Here is a 17,452-nt window from a genome sequence, read left to right on the forward strand (position 1 = left end):
TTAAGGCCATATGACCCCATCTATTCATTCTCTATAAATAATATAGGTCTTTGACTACTAAATAAGAATACATAGGCATGTTACTTGAGATGGAAGCTAGTTCACTTTATAAACGCTATATGCATCCCCAAATTTCCTTTAACACTTCCAATTGCATCAATTCTCTGGTTAATGTCACTAGACATTCAGCAAAAACAAAAATTGTCAGTAGACACCTCTATTGTCATTACTTATTAGAAAAAATGGTGAAAATAATACTGGCACATACTATACATGTCTCCTATGTGGCATCTGCAGAGTGAGAAAGGGGATAATCATATATATTCAGCCCAACTGCCCAAGGACATGTCATGATTTTATTTATTCAGATCAGACGTGAGGCCAAGAACGCGTGTAATGATTTTATATATTCAGTTGTAAGACATGGTTACTAAAAAATAGTTGTTACAGACATAGATGTTTTAGTTTGGGAAGATGAAATCACAAATTTTTCCATGGTAAATGCATTCAAAGTGGCTGCCATTGTTTTTTTTAGTCAATAAAATGAGTTTGTAATGTCAAGAAGATTAACTGTATCATGAAGAGAATTCAAATTGGACATATATTGTTCTAATTATATGCTATGAGGTAAATTGCAATTTTTCCTAAATCATTATGAACCATAACTCTTTAGACAGTATGTTTGGTCAATGAAAGTAGCCTTATTATCTTTTTATAAATTTTATATAAATATATATATATATATATTATCAAATAAAACCATCTAAAAGAATATCCTCTCATAATACATAATTTACTAAATTCATAGAAGACTACTATTTTTTTCATCTTCTTCAAAACATACAAAACGATACTGTCCATGTCAATCACAAATTTTAGTGTCAAATCAAGACCATAATTTCCCAACAATAACAAAATATTAGGAAAAAAATCTCATTCCCACCGCAAGGTCACATTTCCTGACCTGCAGAAGAGGATCTTTGTTGCACTAGTGTTAAGCTTTGATCTCCAGCACCACTAAACACGTCCCCAGCCTAATAAATAAGATAAATAACTCCAATTAACATTATAACACAACTCTAAATACTGCATAAAGTAACGCATTTACTTTAAAAAAAAAAAAGCCTATATTTATAATAAAAGCACAACGAAATAATAACCTGGCCCCTGAATTGTTGAATCAAAAATAGCACTTTTGATTTTATAGTGTCCATTCTCTCCAATTGTGATTTTAAAAAGGTCATTTTCTCCATCTGCTGTTGTAGTATTGTCTCTACTTCAGCCTATAATATAAGATAAATAACTCCAATTAACAATATAACACAACTCTATATACTGCATAAAGTAATACATTTACATTTAAAATATATATATTATAACAAAAGCACACCAAAGTACTAACCTGGCCCCTTAATTCTTGAATTATAAAGACCACTTTTGATTTTACAGTATCCATTTTCTCCATTTTTGATATTAAAGTGGCTATTTTCTCCATCTGCTGTTGTAGTATGGTCGCTTGTTTACACAGAAATGCCTCTTGTCGCTGACATACTCTCTCATTGTGTGTCATTGCCCCTTGAAGAGTCAATAGCATTGTCTCTTGTTGATGTATTATTACTTCGTGCTGATGTACTATTTCCTGTTGAAACTGGCATTCACTCTCTTCTTCTTGTATTGCCTCTTGTAGCAGGTGTCTTGCCTTTTGTAGCAGTCTCTCTTCTTCATCTGAAGTCAACCTGGAAATTTGGTAGCGATAGATACACTAAAAGGCTTGGATGGTTGAAATACAAAAAATTATTTGAACTAAGTAAAACCAACAAATATCATGTTAGAAACTAGAAAGCAACCCATTATAGAAAATCCATACAATCAACCATTTAAACAAGAGAAAAAGGAAGCAATGAAGATGTCTACATTTTCAAATTTCTTGCATATTAAGCTGCAAAATTACAAACATAGTAAGGGATGAGGTGGATGACTTTACCTACTCCAAATGTTTTGGGCATGAAGAAGAATCAAATTTAAGTGTGAATGACCTCTATCTAAAAAAAGTGAATTCAAAGAGAGAATCCTCTAAATCTTTCAGGTATGAAGAGTCATCAAATAGAAGCTTTACTAAAGAAAAAGAGATACAAAATCCTGCTAGAAAATAACTAGAACCCAAAGATTGTAACATGAAAAGTTTGGCTACCAAAGATTGTGGCCAGAGACTTAAGTGTTAGAGAACAGTGAAACAAAAAAAAAAAAAAAAAAAAAAAAAGAAGGTTATTACTGAAGAAGTTTGAGTGGATTTTGTGGAAATGGAGCTCTATAATGACTACAAGTTTGAGAAATCTTTAATGCTATTTATGTCACTTAAATTCCAAAAGTTAACGATAGGTGTCTTGTATTAGACCCAAATGCTTTCAATAAAGGTTGGAAAATCCCTTATTTGGTGTTTATTACCAATAAATGTCTTTGAAAGCAAACTTGATGGCAGTGTTTTTAGAGTAATTTATAGACCGTACACTGAAATGATATGTGATTGTTTTAACTGGGGCTATGCCATATATCTGTTGGACTCAATTTTGGTGAAGGAGGAGGTGGGTTTGGTTTTCTATCTGGACAATTTGGTTGTCAACCATGGTAAATAGAACCGCAATTTTCTTTTCTAATAGTTCAAGAGGACTGAGACAATGAGACCCTTTCTCCATGCTTCTTCTAATTTTGGTTTTGGAAGTACATAATAGGATGTTACACAATGCTGTGAAGGGTGGGTACTTAGCTGCATTTCAAGTTGAGGAAGGAAGTGAAGGGGTTATGGACAGCTCTCCCCTTTTGTTTGCTCATGACACAATGCTATTTGTGACGTAAATTCTGATCAACTTGGCTCTATCTGATGTTTTCCTTCTCAGTTTTGAAGCAGTCTCAGAATTAAGGGCTAACCTAAGTAAAACAGAGCTTGTACCAACAGGTGTAATGAAGCTAGGCTTGGTTTTGGGTTTTAGGGTGGTAACTCTACCTATGGTATATTTGGGATTACTCCAGGTTTGTCCTTTAGGACACAACCAGATTGGAAAGAAATCATTGAAAAGGTAGAAAATAAACTAGCAAGTTGGAAGAAGCAATATTTATCAAAAGGAGGAATGAACACTCTTATCAAAAGTACATTTATCTACACTACCAATGTGGATAAATAATCTTTTCCATATCAACACGTAACCAAACCAAATAAATGCAGTGCTGAAGTTAATTCTACATCATCTATTCAGCTAAACAAAACAGAACTTATTTTTGGGCAAACCCATATTTATTACATTATTACAACAAATGTTGGGGTTGTCACTAGGATCACCCCAATTCAACTCCCACACTCAATACAATGTGATACATTTAATCAATCAAAACCCCTAACAAAATGTCTTGACTCTAGCTACAGTTACATGGTTCTAAAAACTTTTAAATGTTTGGCTCATCTCTTTTATATATATATATGTAGTTCCATCTTATACTTTGTTGAATGTACAACAGTGCAAAATAACATGTCATGTACAAAACACAAAGTCAGAAGGCAATGGCTGATCAAATCAGAAAAATCTAAGCAAGTCTAATGAAATGGTAAGTGTAAAGCACATTTTGATATTGAATATGGATTAGTTGTGACAAGTTCAGCATATAGAAAAAGAAAGTAACACCAGTCTTTCTTCTATATTCACTGTTTCCAGCTTGCAAATGTTTAAGCTCATCATCAATGACAGCCACAAAATTGCATTTAATAGTTCTGACCACTCTTTATAGCAAGTCGATAACAAATTAACATACAAAAGCAGTACAGTATCTAGTATATGCCAATTCCAGTCTTTCATTTATATTTACCAATTCCAGCTTGCAAAACCAAAAAATTGTATTTCAGGATTCTGACCACTGTTTTTGATAACAAATTAACGTCCAAAAGCAGTATATTGAGGTTTGGAACTTCATGCTTACTTATAACCACACAACAGTATCTAGTATATACCAAGAAATTAAATAAAACTGAGAGAAGTAAATGCTGAAATTTTGAGTTAAATCAAGCTCATACCTGCATTTCCTCTTCCTGCTCACTCTCCTTTTGGAAACTGTGTCATTTGGTTTGTTGAGTAAGACAAGGTTCTCCACATAATTATCATCACAAAAATAGTATGGCCTACCACAAATCCCCAAATTCTTAACTTGTTCACTCTTAGGGTCATATGAAGACAGCTCCCAACCAAATGGTACTTTTGCCTCTACTAATATATTACCATTCCCTTGGAGACCTAATACCCTTATAATTTTTCCTCCATTGAGATTAATGGTGTACTGCTTAGTCCAAGAATCAACAACGCCATACTCTTTCATCACCCAAATGGAACAGCATTTGTTGACCGTGTTTTTACGAGTATCATAACATAATAGAGAAAGAGATCCCCCAATTACTAAGGTATGAACATCACTCCACCCAAATGCACCATTTGGCAATGATATCAAGCGAAAAACCTCATCACCCAAATCAAATGACAAGACTAATTGGCAACTGGGTTTGTACTTATCATGTACCGCAAAATGGACAGCCCCATTTAAAGAAGCAGCCGGTTGACACCAATCAGAAAAACTAATACCCTGCGGAAAAGTGGCACTAGTTATTCTCCAAGAGCCCTCATTGAGAGAATAAATCTCTATTACAGGTGGTTTGGCCTCTTCAGACATATCAGTTCTATTTGGAAATGCAATCCTCACCACCTTATAATCATTAGTTCGCGGATCAAACCCGAATGCTAAACGACATGTAACTTTGCCGTGTGTCTTGACAGTAATGCAAGGCTTTGGAAGGGTAATAAATTTTCTGATAGAGGGATTCCAGAGAATAAAGTGCTCGTGTTCATGAAGACTGAACAAGCCATTCGCGGAACCAATTAACACAAAATGTTGGATACGACGACTCGTGAGTGGGAACTCAATGCTTTGAATTTGATCAAATGAGTCATTGTTGTCGTCAATTAATTTGTAGTGTTCTACATAAGGCCTATCGACGCAGTGCCTAACAATTAAATTGTTGGAGTTGGAGGGAAGTAAAAGTGATCGAGCGAGATGGGAATTGATGAAGACAGAGCTTGTAATTAGAGAGTTCCATGATTTTGAAACGCACCTGAATCGAATTAGGGATTTGACGGGAAGTCTGTGTAGAATTTCCAGCACAACATCCTCTGGGAGATAGTCTGACATTCCTAATCAAATTTCAAGCTTTGGTTTGAGACTCGCTATTTTGCTTTGTTTTTGTTTTTTGAACTGCGGTTTTGTTGTAAACCGTGCAATTTCTTTTACTCAAAAAGAATAATCAAACAAATTAGCGGCAAGATTTTTCTTTTACCAACAAAAATTTAGGAGGGAAGACTCCCCGCCATTGAAACCTCTAATATTTGCTTGGTTTTTTTTTTTTTTGTTTTTTTTTTTGTTTTTTTTTTTTTTTTTTTTAATTTAAGAAACAAACGCACATAAAAAAGAAAGGAATGAAGAGAGGGTATGAGATTTTTAAAAAAAAAAAGTTACAATGCATGGTAAAGTTATACATGATATAATTAATTGTTTCAATCTTTTATTTTTTGTCTAATTGTAAATTTTAATAATTATGGTTATTATTAATAGTTGGGCTGTCCACGAGTCAGGTTTGTACCCAACTTAGAATCGACCCAGTCACTTTGGGTCTCCCATACCTGGACTCGCTACCTATCGGTAGAAGGAGGAAGTTTGGGTGGTCAGATGTCTTCAATTTTTGGTCAGGTCTCGGTTGATTTCAAATTGTGCAAAATGTCATTGGATTTTGCATAAATCGGCCAGATTTTTCCAAAATCTATTGGTTTTAGTCGGATTTGATTAGATCTCGACAGATTGGCCAAAACCAAACCAACTAACCACTCCAATCAACAAAAAACAAGTTTCTAGTGTGCAAATAGTCGGGTTGGTTGGAAATCGGTTTTCCATGCTTAGACTCGTCAACCGACCCACCGATCTCGAGTTTTAAAGGTGGAGAACTGCTGTTGATCATTACTATCGTCAAGTCAGTCGGTTTTCGGGTCGAGTCGGCTAGGTAAGGCAGGTTGGTCGGGTACTAGGTTTGGTTGGACACCCCTAATTAATAGGTATTTATTACATTTTTGTTTTGTACATGAAATATGATTTGGTAAGATTTTAATAGATATTTAAATATAAAGTATAATTAAAATTCAATTAAAAATATATATAATGGAATAATAATGATGTATTAAATTATGAACAAATTTTAGTTTACTTGACAAAATAATATAAGATCAACCAATAGTCAAAATTTGTTTATTTCATATATTATATATTTCATAGATATGTCTAGCATCTAAATATCATTTGTCAAAATGCTTTAAATACTATAAGACTATTTTTTTTCTAATTAAATAGTAAATTGTATCAAAAGAAGTTTTTTTTTTTTTTTTTTTTTTTTTTTTTTTTTTTTTTTTTTTCATTCTTTTTGAGAAAGAGCACTATAATTTTATTTAATGAAAGGCTGATTTGGCTTGAATTATAGCGGAGATGTGTGGAGGAACATCCTCCATCCACACCGATAACTCGCTAACGTGTCTTGCATATCTAGCAATGTTGTGAATCGCACTATTTTCCTCTCTTTTGACATGACTAAACTCCATGGATTCAAACTGGTTTGCTAACCTCTTTGCATCATCTACCAAGTGTCTGTAGTCCGCCAACAATGATCCCTTACACATTAGGGCATCTATAGTGTTCTTGGAATCCCCCTCGAGGACAATAGGTGAGAGACTGATATCTAGAGCCAACCTGAGTGCTCTCTTAGTTGCAATCACTTCCACAACAGTAACCAAGTAGGGCAAAGTGATTTTCTCGTCCGTGGATTGTACGACCGAACCCTTATCATCTTGGATTACAACTCCCACACCCACTGAAATTTGTTCTCGGAACATAGCACCATCAAAGTTCACCTTTAGGATCAGCCATGGAGGTGGTTTCCAAATGGCGCAGTGTGGAGGCCGATTGGATTGATCTGGCTCATTACCCCTAATTGCTGTTGTTGAGAATTTTTCCTTGTCTGAAATATTAATCGCATTAAACACTTGCCGTTGGGATTGCTGGGAATTAGAGTCAATAGGAGCAATAATTGGTTAGCAATCATGCACGGGTAATGCTGCTTCAATATCACTTATTTTTGCTACCAACGTATCACTCTTTACTTCCACAACCAAAATAAGAGGTGCATTAAATGGGCTGGACTCTTTAATGATTGGCTGGGATTTCAGACTTTTAGAAATTCCCATAGTAGTTATAGAGTTTGAAATCACCACCAACTTTGAATGCGATGTTAGCATTAATGAGGATCAATTCCACAAAACTCGGATTCCATAACTGATGTAACATCCTCTTGCAGTGTGGAGGCCAATTGGACTGATCTGGCTCATTACCCCTAATTGTTGTTGTTGAGAGTTTTTCCTTGTCTAAAATATTGATCGCATTAAACACTTGCTGTTGGGATTGCTGGGAATTAGAGTCAATAGGAGAAATAATTGGTTAGCAATCATGCATGGGTAATGCTGCTTCAATATCACTTATTTTTGCTCCCAACGTATCACTCTTTACTTCCACAACCAAAATAAGAGGTGCATTAAATGGGCTGGACTCTTTAATGATTGGCTGGGATTTCAGAATTTTAGAAATTTCCATAGTAGTTGTAGAGTTTGAAATCACCGCCAACTTTGAATGCGATGTCAGCATTAATGAGGAATCAATTCCACAAAATTCGGATTCCAAAACTGATGTAACGTCCTTTTGCACCGTCTCAACGTTTTCTTGCACCATTTCATTGTTGCCTCCCTCAATCAAAGCTGCTATACCGAATTCACTATAGTCGGCAGTCTCCTTTTCGCTCCATCCAAGTTGAGATGAGGTCCTTTCAAACATCTTAGGCACCACGATTACACCTTTCCTTGTTGAACAATGTGGAGAAGCCCAAAGTGATGGACCAACTTGTTGTTTTGAAATTTGTAAGGTGCCTTTGCTTTGAATCCATAGTTCACAGCTCTTGTCATCATGACTCAGCTTGCCACGCTAATAGCAAAGATTCAAGATGAACTTCTGAGATCGCTGATCACTTCAAAGGGTAAAACCTGAATCCTACCTCTCTGAGAGAGACATATTTTGCCAAGTATCTATGAGTTCCTCCATTAAGACAAGTTGGAAGAAAGAATAAAAAAGAACTACACACAAGAGGAGACAAAAAATTGCTTCCCCTAATCCCACAAGAAAAACCCCGCAAGCTCTAGAGATAAACTTGTTATACCTAGAGAGACAAAAACAAAACACTCCTTCATAAGGAAGGGACAAAGAACTTCTACTGCCTAAGAGAAGAGGGAGTACCCATCAAAAGAAGAATTTAAAACAATCAGATATCATTTTTTATTATTTTTATATGACTAAACAATACTATATTATGATAGGATTAGACCTAAGGGATAAATTGTGACTTTCGTTAAATCATTATGAACTATAACTTTTTATAGACGGTATGTTTTGTCATTGAAAGTTTGCAAGTATTTTTAATATTTTTTAATTTTCCTTTCAAATTTAGATTTTTTATATAAAAAAAAAATCAGATTAATTGAAATTTAACAGGTCTTTTATAAAAAGTCTAGGCAAAACACCCAAATTGAGGGGAGAAATAATGTACACCCACCTCCACAGCAACTTAAAATCGTTGATCAATCAATGAGCTCACTACAGCTTCGGGGTGGAGCTTGCACTAACAAAAGAAATAAACCTAAAACCTTCACAAATTATGGAGATGTTCATCTATGATCATTCAATGAGCTCATTACAACTTCGAGGTGGAGCTTTACTGTTGATACTAGCATATAAGATATTGGGGTGGAGAGCTATTTGTCACTGCAAATCTTGACTTTTATTACATCAACTATTTTCCATCTCATACGCATACTAAGCACCATAAGCTTTCCTCCCGGCATAAGCCCTTCCCTTAAAACTTTGGGCTTTAAGGGATGGGCTTATGCTTTGTGTTAATTTAAACCGGTTGGCTGTTGAAATTGAAGTTGATGCTAAAGTTGTTCTTGGTTGGGTGACAGAAGAGTTTAACTATATTTTACACCATGCTTCTCTTATAATTAATTGTAGGACCCTCATCAACCGGATTCCTTAGGTGAAGATGAAGCATTGCTTTCGTGAAGCCAACAAGTGTGCAGACTTACTGGCTAGGAAGGGATTGAGCACTGACAAAGACCTTCATTTATTTTGGTCGTCCTCCTGTTGTTATGAGAGGGAATGCCCTTTAAATCTCTATTTGACTTTCCTCTTTAGTTTTTCTATATAAGCAGCATTTTCTACCCCCCCACCCCCAAAAAAAAGAAGAAGAAGCATATGAACCAGCGTCATTCAGATTCGACTCCATAAAATTGCTTGTTAGAAAATATATGGCTTTGTTTACTCAATAAAGAAGTGAATTGCTATCATTCATTAACTGCCACCCTACTTTGCTAATAAAGCTAAATTAAACTCATGAAGCGCCTAAAATCCCATTCCCGCTTTTGACTTGGGTACTTACATTATGTCCCATCTAAACCAGTTGATTTTCCTTTCTTTGTCCGTATGACCCTTCTGGAATTCTCACATTTAAGAACTCAACTCTTTGCATAATTCCTTTTAGAGCTTAAAACAACTAATAGTGAATGTAGAAATGGCTTAGGCCACTACCTTGATTAGAATTTCACTTGAGATAGCAGCTTTTTTTTCCACAAGCTTCTTCCGTAGTCCATACCCTTTCTCTTATTTCAATAAATGCTTGTTTTTTATTGTCAAATTCCCAAGGGAAATTCAAGGTATTTTTCATACCACTTCATTGTTGGAACTCCTAGCAAGATTTTGATTTCCTTTTGCCTCTCAATTAAGAACAAAGTTTGGATACAAACTTGGTTGTAGCTTGCAATAACCAATAATAGGAAGATGACATGTCTTTGTCATGTGCAATACACATGACTCACATAAAATAATTGTATACAATCATTTCAATGTGGTTTAATAAGTGAACACATGTCATCTTCATATTGTTAATTATAGCATTAGGTTACAATCAAGTTTGTAGCCAAACTCGATCCCTCAACTAATATATTTTCACTAAAGAAATTTTTTTTTCTTACAGCTTAATTTTTGACATGAGGCGTCTTCATATTGTCTAAGGATATCTTGGATTTTTATGCACTTATTCATGGATGTTCGGCTAAAGACTTGTTATACGCAAAGAAAGTGTGAGTAATTTTTGGAGCTCTAATACAAATGACCACTCCATGCAAACTTTTTTCAATCCTCACTTGATGCAAATGCATGTAGTTTCCTCTGCACAAAGAAGAGAAAGGTAAAGGAGAGAGGGTTACCTTATCTCAATCCCCTCGTGGATAATATATCCCTTTGGTTCTCCATTTAACAACGTAAAGTAACAACAGAGATACACTCCTTAACAAAAATACCAATTTTCCTCCTTTTAAAAAAAATAAATAAAGAATAATATTCTCTTTTCTTGATGTAGTGAGTTGGTGTATCAAGCATAGAGTCAGACTCCAAATCATGTTTGCTACCATCCTACCACAATGAGGCTTTTGCCCCTTCTTTCCGGAGTTCTCATCTCCTTTGGTCTCAGATTCATTTTTAATGCCAATTTTCCTTTTACACTTTCATGTGTCATGATTTTATATATTCAAAATTTTGTGTGGTAAATGCATCCGAAGTGGCTACCATTACATATAGTTTTTTGTCAAAAAAATGAATTTGTAAGGTAAAGAAGGCTAAACAGGGTACACTGTATGAAGAGGAAAATATGAATTGGAAATGTCTTGTTTTAAATTTAATTATATGCTATTGGAGGTAAATTGTAATTTTCATAACTATTTAGGTAGAATGTTTGGTCATCGATAGCCTTTCTATCTTTCTTCTTCTCTCTCTCTCTCTCTCTCTCTCTTCCCCTCTCCCCTCCCCCCTAAAAAAAAAGATTTTAGTAAAATAAAAAAAAAACACTATTCACATCAAAATCATCTAACAAAGGATATTCTATCATAATACAAATTTTACTAAATTCATTGAAGACTACTTAACATACAACAAGCTACTTTTTACCAGTGTCAAATTAAGACCATAATATCCCAAGTATAACAAAATATTAAGACAGAATCTCACTCCCACCTCACGGTCACATTTCCTGACCTGCAGAAGAGGATCTTTGTTGTTCTTGTGTTGCACTTTGATCTCTAACACCACTAAATATGTCTCCAGCCTAAAATATAAGATAAATAACTCCAATTAACATTATAACACAACTATAAATACTACATAAAGTAATTTACATTATAAAACACATAATATATCTATAACAAAAGCACAACAAAGTAATAACCTGGCCCCCCTAATCGCTGAATCAAATGGGCCAATCTTGATTTAAAATTGGCCGCTTTCTCCAATTGTGATTTAAAATAGGCCATTCTCTCCATCTGCTGTTGTATTGCCTCTTGTTGATATAGCATTGCCTCTTGTTGCTGGCGTACTGTCTCTTCGAGTTGTACTACCTCTTGTTGCTGTTCTCTTGCCTCCTGTAGCAGGTGTACTCTAGCTTCATCAGATGTCAACCTGAAAATTTGGTAGCAATATATACACCAAAAGGCTTAGATGGTTGAGAAACAAAGATAATTGAACAACAGAGTAAAACCAATAAATGTCATATTAGAAAGCAACCCATTATAGAAAATCCACACAATCAACCCACTTAAACAAGAGAAAAAGGAAGTCAAGAAGATGTATACACATCAAATATCTTGCAAGCAAGACCAAGACTACTAACGAATGAAGGGCTGAGGTGGATGACTTTATCTCAAAGTGAATTCAGAGAAAGAATCCTCCAAATTTTTAGGCATGAAGAAGAATCAAATTTGAGTGTGAATGACCTCATCTTGGTTAAAGTGAATTCAGAGAGAATCCTTTTTGGGCATGAAGAAGCATCAAATAGATGCATTACCAAAGAAAAAAATGAGATACAAAAATAACTAGAACCCCAAACCCAAAAATAAACACACGTATCTCTATCATCAACTTAAAAAATGTCAAAAACCCAATGAAACTAAGTCAAAGAAATTGATAAAAGAAGAAAGAAAAACTGGGGAAAAAAAGGTGCCTGAAAGGCCCTAATTGGCTGGTGAGAAATGAACCAAATCATAAAATTGGAAAATCAAAATAATCTATAAATCAATAACAAAATTTTTTGAAGAAAGCAATGTGAAATAAAAATTTAAAGGGATAAAAAATTCAGATCAGTGAGAGTGGTGGATTGGCTCCCACACCTTTCTTTTTGGGGAACTAAATTTGAACCAAATGTGCAATGCAACTGTTGGAGAGAGAAAAGTAAGATAATTTTTTTTGCTAATAGAGACGGTGGCCAGAGATTAAGAGTTAGATATTAATGTAAAATGAAGGTTATTAGTGAAGTGGTTGGGTGAGTTTTGGGGAAATGGTGTTATATAATAACTACTAGTTTGAAATCTTTAAATGCTACTTATGTCACTTTGATTCCAAATAAAAATAATAATAAAAGTGGTGGGATCAATATCAAGGATTTTTGCCATATTAGCTTCGTTGGAAATGTCTATATTCTTATTGGCAATGGTGTGGGCTAATCTCTTCACTTAAACCAAAAACAAAGTGTTGGATAATCATTTAAATGTGCAATAGGTGTCTTGTGAGAGTCCGAAATGCTTTCATTCAAGGTTGGAAAATCCCTTATTTGGTGTTTATTGCCAATGAATGTTTTGATAGCATAGCATACTCAATAGCAGTGTTTTTAAAGTAATTTGTAACCTGGACACTGAAATGTTATATGACAAAGTTATCTAGGGCTATTTCATAAATCCATTAGACGGACTCACCCTGGTGAACATGGAGGAAGTAATACAACGTTGTGCAGGGTGGGGACTTAGCTGCATTTCAAGTTGGGAGAGAAAGTAAAGGGTTCACGGAAAATTCAAGCTGTGACTAAATTATATGCCAGCCATTAACCTAATACAACCTTCCATTTTTTTATTCAAGTTGTGTACAAAATTTAGGATTAAAAAAAAAAGTATTGACACAAACAGAGTTGATACACAATCACATGCATTCACAAATAAGCTTTAAAACGTCAATTACATCAACTAGAATATTAAATCCATCCCACAAACACCGATAATTTAATGGCAGTAAAGAGGCATAACAATTGAGCATTTGCCACTAATTAAACAAGTCAACATCAGTTGGGTAATAGACAAATAGATTAATAATGTAATAGATTATTCAAGGAAAAGATTTAATTCAATGAACAAAAGCAATACAAGCTAATTAGGCAGCAGCACATAGATAGAAAAGGAATCATAAGCTGGTCCTTTATGCTTCATTAAATATTCCTTTAATTTTTATTTTTTTATTAGTAAAATTTCTTTGAATAATGAAAAGAGATCACCCAAGAACAAAGGGGGCATACAATAGGTACACCAAACTAAGTGAATGCCATTCACATCAATAATACTTATTTTCAAATTTTGAACTATCCTCATTTATAGGTTTATTCATGCCCCTCAATAAGCTCAACCCAAAATAATAAGTGAGCATTACCCTAAATAAATAAAGAGAGAAAAAAAAAAATAAAGAAAAGAATCACTACAACTCTACAAGGACATCTAACCAACACTTAGCAGACTAAAAAGAAAGTGTCTTATATATATATATATATAATATGGAATTTTATATTAAAAGGGAATTACCTCAGATACAAAGATGGACACAAAGTAAATCCCAAAGAAACACAAGAGAAAAAAGTTCCAGTCTAAGAGAGAGAGAATCAACAAAGTCTACAATAATGTATCTCACTATGACCCCAAAACAAAAGACAATTCAAACAAAGTTCATAGGAAAGATGATTTTGGGTGACTAGTGGCTTCCACAACCTCAAAAGTACGTAAGTTTCTTTCTCTACAAAATTCACAAAGGATATAAGTTCCATACAACCAAGGAGTAATTACTAAACCAATTGCTCCATCAAAATTCACATGAGCCTTGGAGCTTTTGTGTTTCCTTTTTCCTATTTAGTTATATTAGTTTCTAGCTTAGTGTTTTTTTTTTTTTTTAAACAAAACAAAACCCTTAGCAAAATGTTATGAGTCAGCCAAAAGTTACATGGTTACAACAAATTTTAAATGTTTGGCATCATCCCATACTTTGTTGAATTTACATTAGTTCAAAACAACACGTCATTTACAAAACACACTATTTGAAGGCCATGGCAGATCATATCAGAAAAATCTTAGCAACCCTAATAAAATGATAAGAGTAAAAAAAAATTTGATATTGAATATGGATTAGATGTGACAAGTTCTGTGCATATAAAAAGATAATCACATCAGCCTTTCATTTATATTTGGTTTCCAGCTTGCAAATGTCTAATCTCATCATCAACGACAACCACAAACTTACATTTAACAGTTCTGACCACTCTTTATAGCAAGTCGATATCAAATTAACATCTGAAAGCAGTATATAGAGGTCTAAAAATGTTTACTTACAAGCAAAAGCTGAAATGTTGACTTGAATCAAGCTTATCTCTGCATTTCCTCTTCCTGCTCACTCCCCTTTTGGAAACTGCATCATTCGGTTTGTCAAGCAAGACAAGGTTCTCCATATAATTATCAACACAAAAATAGTATGGTCTCCCACAAATTCCCAAATGCTTAACTTGTTCGCTCTTAGGGTCATATGAAGATAGCTCCCAATGAAGTGGTAGTTCTGCCTCTACTAATATATTACCATTCTTCTGTAGACCTAATACCCTTATAAGTCCTCCGTAAAGATTAACAGTGAATAGTTTAGTCCAAGAATCAACAACACCGTACTCTTTCATCACCCAAATGGAACAGCAGTTGTTCACTGTGTGCCTATAAGTATCATGACATAAAAGAGAAAGCGATCCTCCAATTACTGAGGTATGAACATAATCACTCGTACGGAATGCACCATTTGGCACTGATATCTCACGAAAAACCTCATCACCTAAGTCAAATGACAAAACTAATGGACAAAAGTTATCATCCCTATCCTTCCCTACAAAATGGACAGCCCCATTTAAAGAAGCTGATGGTCGCCCCCAGTCATCAAAACTAATCCCGGGTGAAAAAGAGTCGCCAGCACTTGTTATTCTCCAAGATCCCTCATTAAGAGAGTAAACCTCGACCAGAGGCACTTTGGCCTCTTCAGTCCTTTTAGTTCCGCATCGAAATGCAATCCTCACCACCTTATAATCATTAGTCCGTGGATCAAACCCGAATGCCGAACGACACTTAACGCGGCCGTGCGTTTTGACAGTAATGCAAGGGTTTGGAAGGGTTATAAATTTTCTAATAGAGGGATTCCAAAGAACATAGCGCTCTAGTTCAAAAAGACTGAACAATCCATTCACGGAACCGATTAACATAAAATGGTTTATACGACTACTCGTTAGTGGGAAATCAATGTGTTGGATTTGATCAGATGAGGAGTCATTGTTATCGTCAATTAATTTGTAGTGCTCTAAATAGGGTTTATCAACGCAGTGCCTAACAATTAATTTGTTGGAGTTGGAAGAATTGGAGGAAAAGTGGGAATTGATGAAGGCAGGGGTTGTAATTAAAGAGTTCCATGATTTAGAAACGCACCTGAATCGAATTAGGGATTTGACGGGAAGTCTGTGCAGAATTTCCAGCACCACTTCCTCTGGGAGATAGTCTGACATTCCTAACCCTAACCCAATTTCAAGCTTTTCTGAAATTTTCGATTTGAAAAACTTGGGAATGGCGTAAACAGATAGAGATAGACAGTGTTCTGAAAACGATATCGCTTTGGTTGACTGTCTTTTTTTTTACTTTTTGAACTGTTTTGTTTTACCTGCAATTACTTTTTAATCAAACAAATTAGCGGCAAAGATTTTTGTAACTCTTATAAAAAATAAAAAATTAGGGCAAGACTCCCCCCATTGAAACCCTCTAATAATATCTTCAAGTTTTAGTAAGGACACCATCACACTCACACCAACATTTACTTTGGGCTTTGTATGAGTCGAGTCAATTTCAATTGGAATCAAGAAAGAGGAGACAATTGTCAAATCTCGTCAAAAACTTTAATTTTCCTCCTCATCTTGTCGGAGATCACAAGTAGAGATCACAAGATCTCAACTAGGTTTGAGTAGAGATCATAATATTTTTGCCAAATCTAGGCAGAACCTCTGACAACAATGTGATTCTAGGTTGAATTCTTGGTAGAAATGTAGGATTCCAACAAGATTTCTAAGATATTTGGTGGTGGGTTGGTTGAGTAAGTTTATATTGAGTTTCAAAAGGGAGACCCACCACTTGACCTACTCCCAATGGGTTTTGGAGGACACTTGTCGCTAGAGATTGTAATGGGGCGGGGCGGGGTTGGAGGATGGGGTCTTCGTCCCTGTCTCGCGTGGTTTTCTTTTACCTCATCCCCTCCTCGCTCAGAAAGACGGGGAAATCTTTCTCACCCCATCCTTGCCCCTTGGGGCCCAGCAAAGTCTCGTCTCACCTCGTAAAATTCTACTTTTTGTTGGAGGATTTGGGAATTGATCGAGTGAGATGGGAATTGATGAAGGCCGGGGTTGTGATTAGAGAGTTCCATGATTTTGAAACGCACCTGAATCGAATTAGGGATTTGACGGGTAGTCTGTGCAGGATTTCCAGCACCACTTCCTCTGGGAGATAGTCTGACATTCCTTACTTGAAAAAGCAATTGTTGCTTTTGGTTCGACTGTCTCTGTTTTTCTACACAGCGGTTGTATTTCTAACCGGCAAGTCAATTGTCATATCTTGTAATTTTACTTTCCCTCTATTTTTTCTAGAAAACTTTACTTTCCCGCTCAAAAGAAATAATTTAGCGCCCTGTTTTACTTTTTACATTTTCAAATTTTTTTCACGGTGGTAAATTGTAGTTATTTTTAATTTAAATTCATAATCTAAATTATTTTTTCCCTCACTTGTTACAACCAATAATTAATAATATCTTATTGCCTAAGTTATGAAAATATTATGAAAATATTATAAACGTAACATTTTTTGTATCACTGTCATCAATACAATTCAAATATTCATTTAAGAAATAGTTGAACTTGAAGCTATTATATTACATTTTCTGTCACATTAATTTGTAAATTAATGAATTAAAACTTGTAATATTTTAAACTTTTTCCAACAAAATTACGGAAAAGATTCCCAATTATTATTTTTTAAATCTTCACTATTTAAACCATCCGAATCTTTTCAAGTTTTAATCACAAGACACTTATAAAATTTATTTGATTTTTTTTTTTTTTTGTGTGGTTTATATGAAT

General features: G+C 34.7%; 1 protein-coding gene across 6 annotated transcripts in view; it reads right to left on the reverse strand.

The window, feature by feature from the left end:
* Positions 1 to 762: 762 nt before the first annotated feature.
* LOC126723543 (F-box/kelch-repeat protein At3g23880-like) overlaps positions 763 to 17,452 on the reverse strand; it is an 80,371-nt gene continuing 63,681 nt past the window's right edge. For 3 of the 6 annotated variants that reach the window (XM_050427075.1, XM_050427073.1, XM_050427070.1), the window contains 3 exons: positions 1,403 to 1,736; positions 1,161 to 1,283; positions 763 to 1,034 (listed from right to left, as the gene is read on the reverse strand). In XM_050427075.1, coding sequence (XP_050283032.1) covers positions 951 to 1,034; positions 1,161 to 1,283; positions 1,403 to 1,736 — 541 coding nt within the window. In that variant the 3' untranslated portion in view covers positions 763 to 950. Of the gene's footprint in view, positions 1,035 to 1,160; positions 1,284 to 1,402; positions 1,737 to 4,060; positions 5,147 to 11,087; positions 11,330 to 11,449; positions 11,680 to 14,636; positions 15,979 to 17,452 lie in introns of those variants that run through there. The other 3 variants (XM_050427071.1, XM_050427072.1, XM_050427074.1) reach the window with 3 other exon arrangements.

This window comes from Quercus robur, chromosome 4, assembly GCF_932294415.1.
Source record: "Quercus robur chromosome 4, dhQueRobu3.1, whole genome shotgun sequence".
Lineage (NCBI taxonomy): Eukaryota > Viridiplantae > Streptophyta > Magnoliopsida > Fagales > Fagaceae > Quercus > Quercus robur.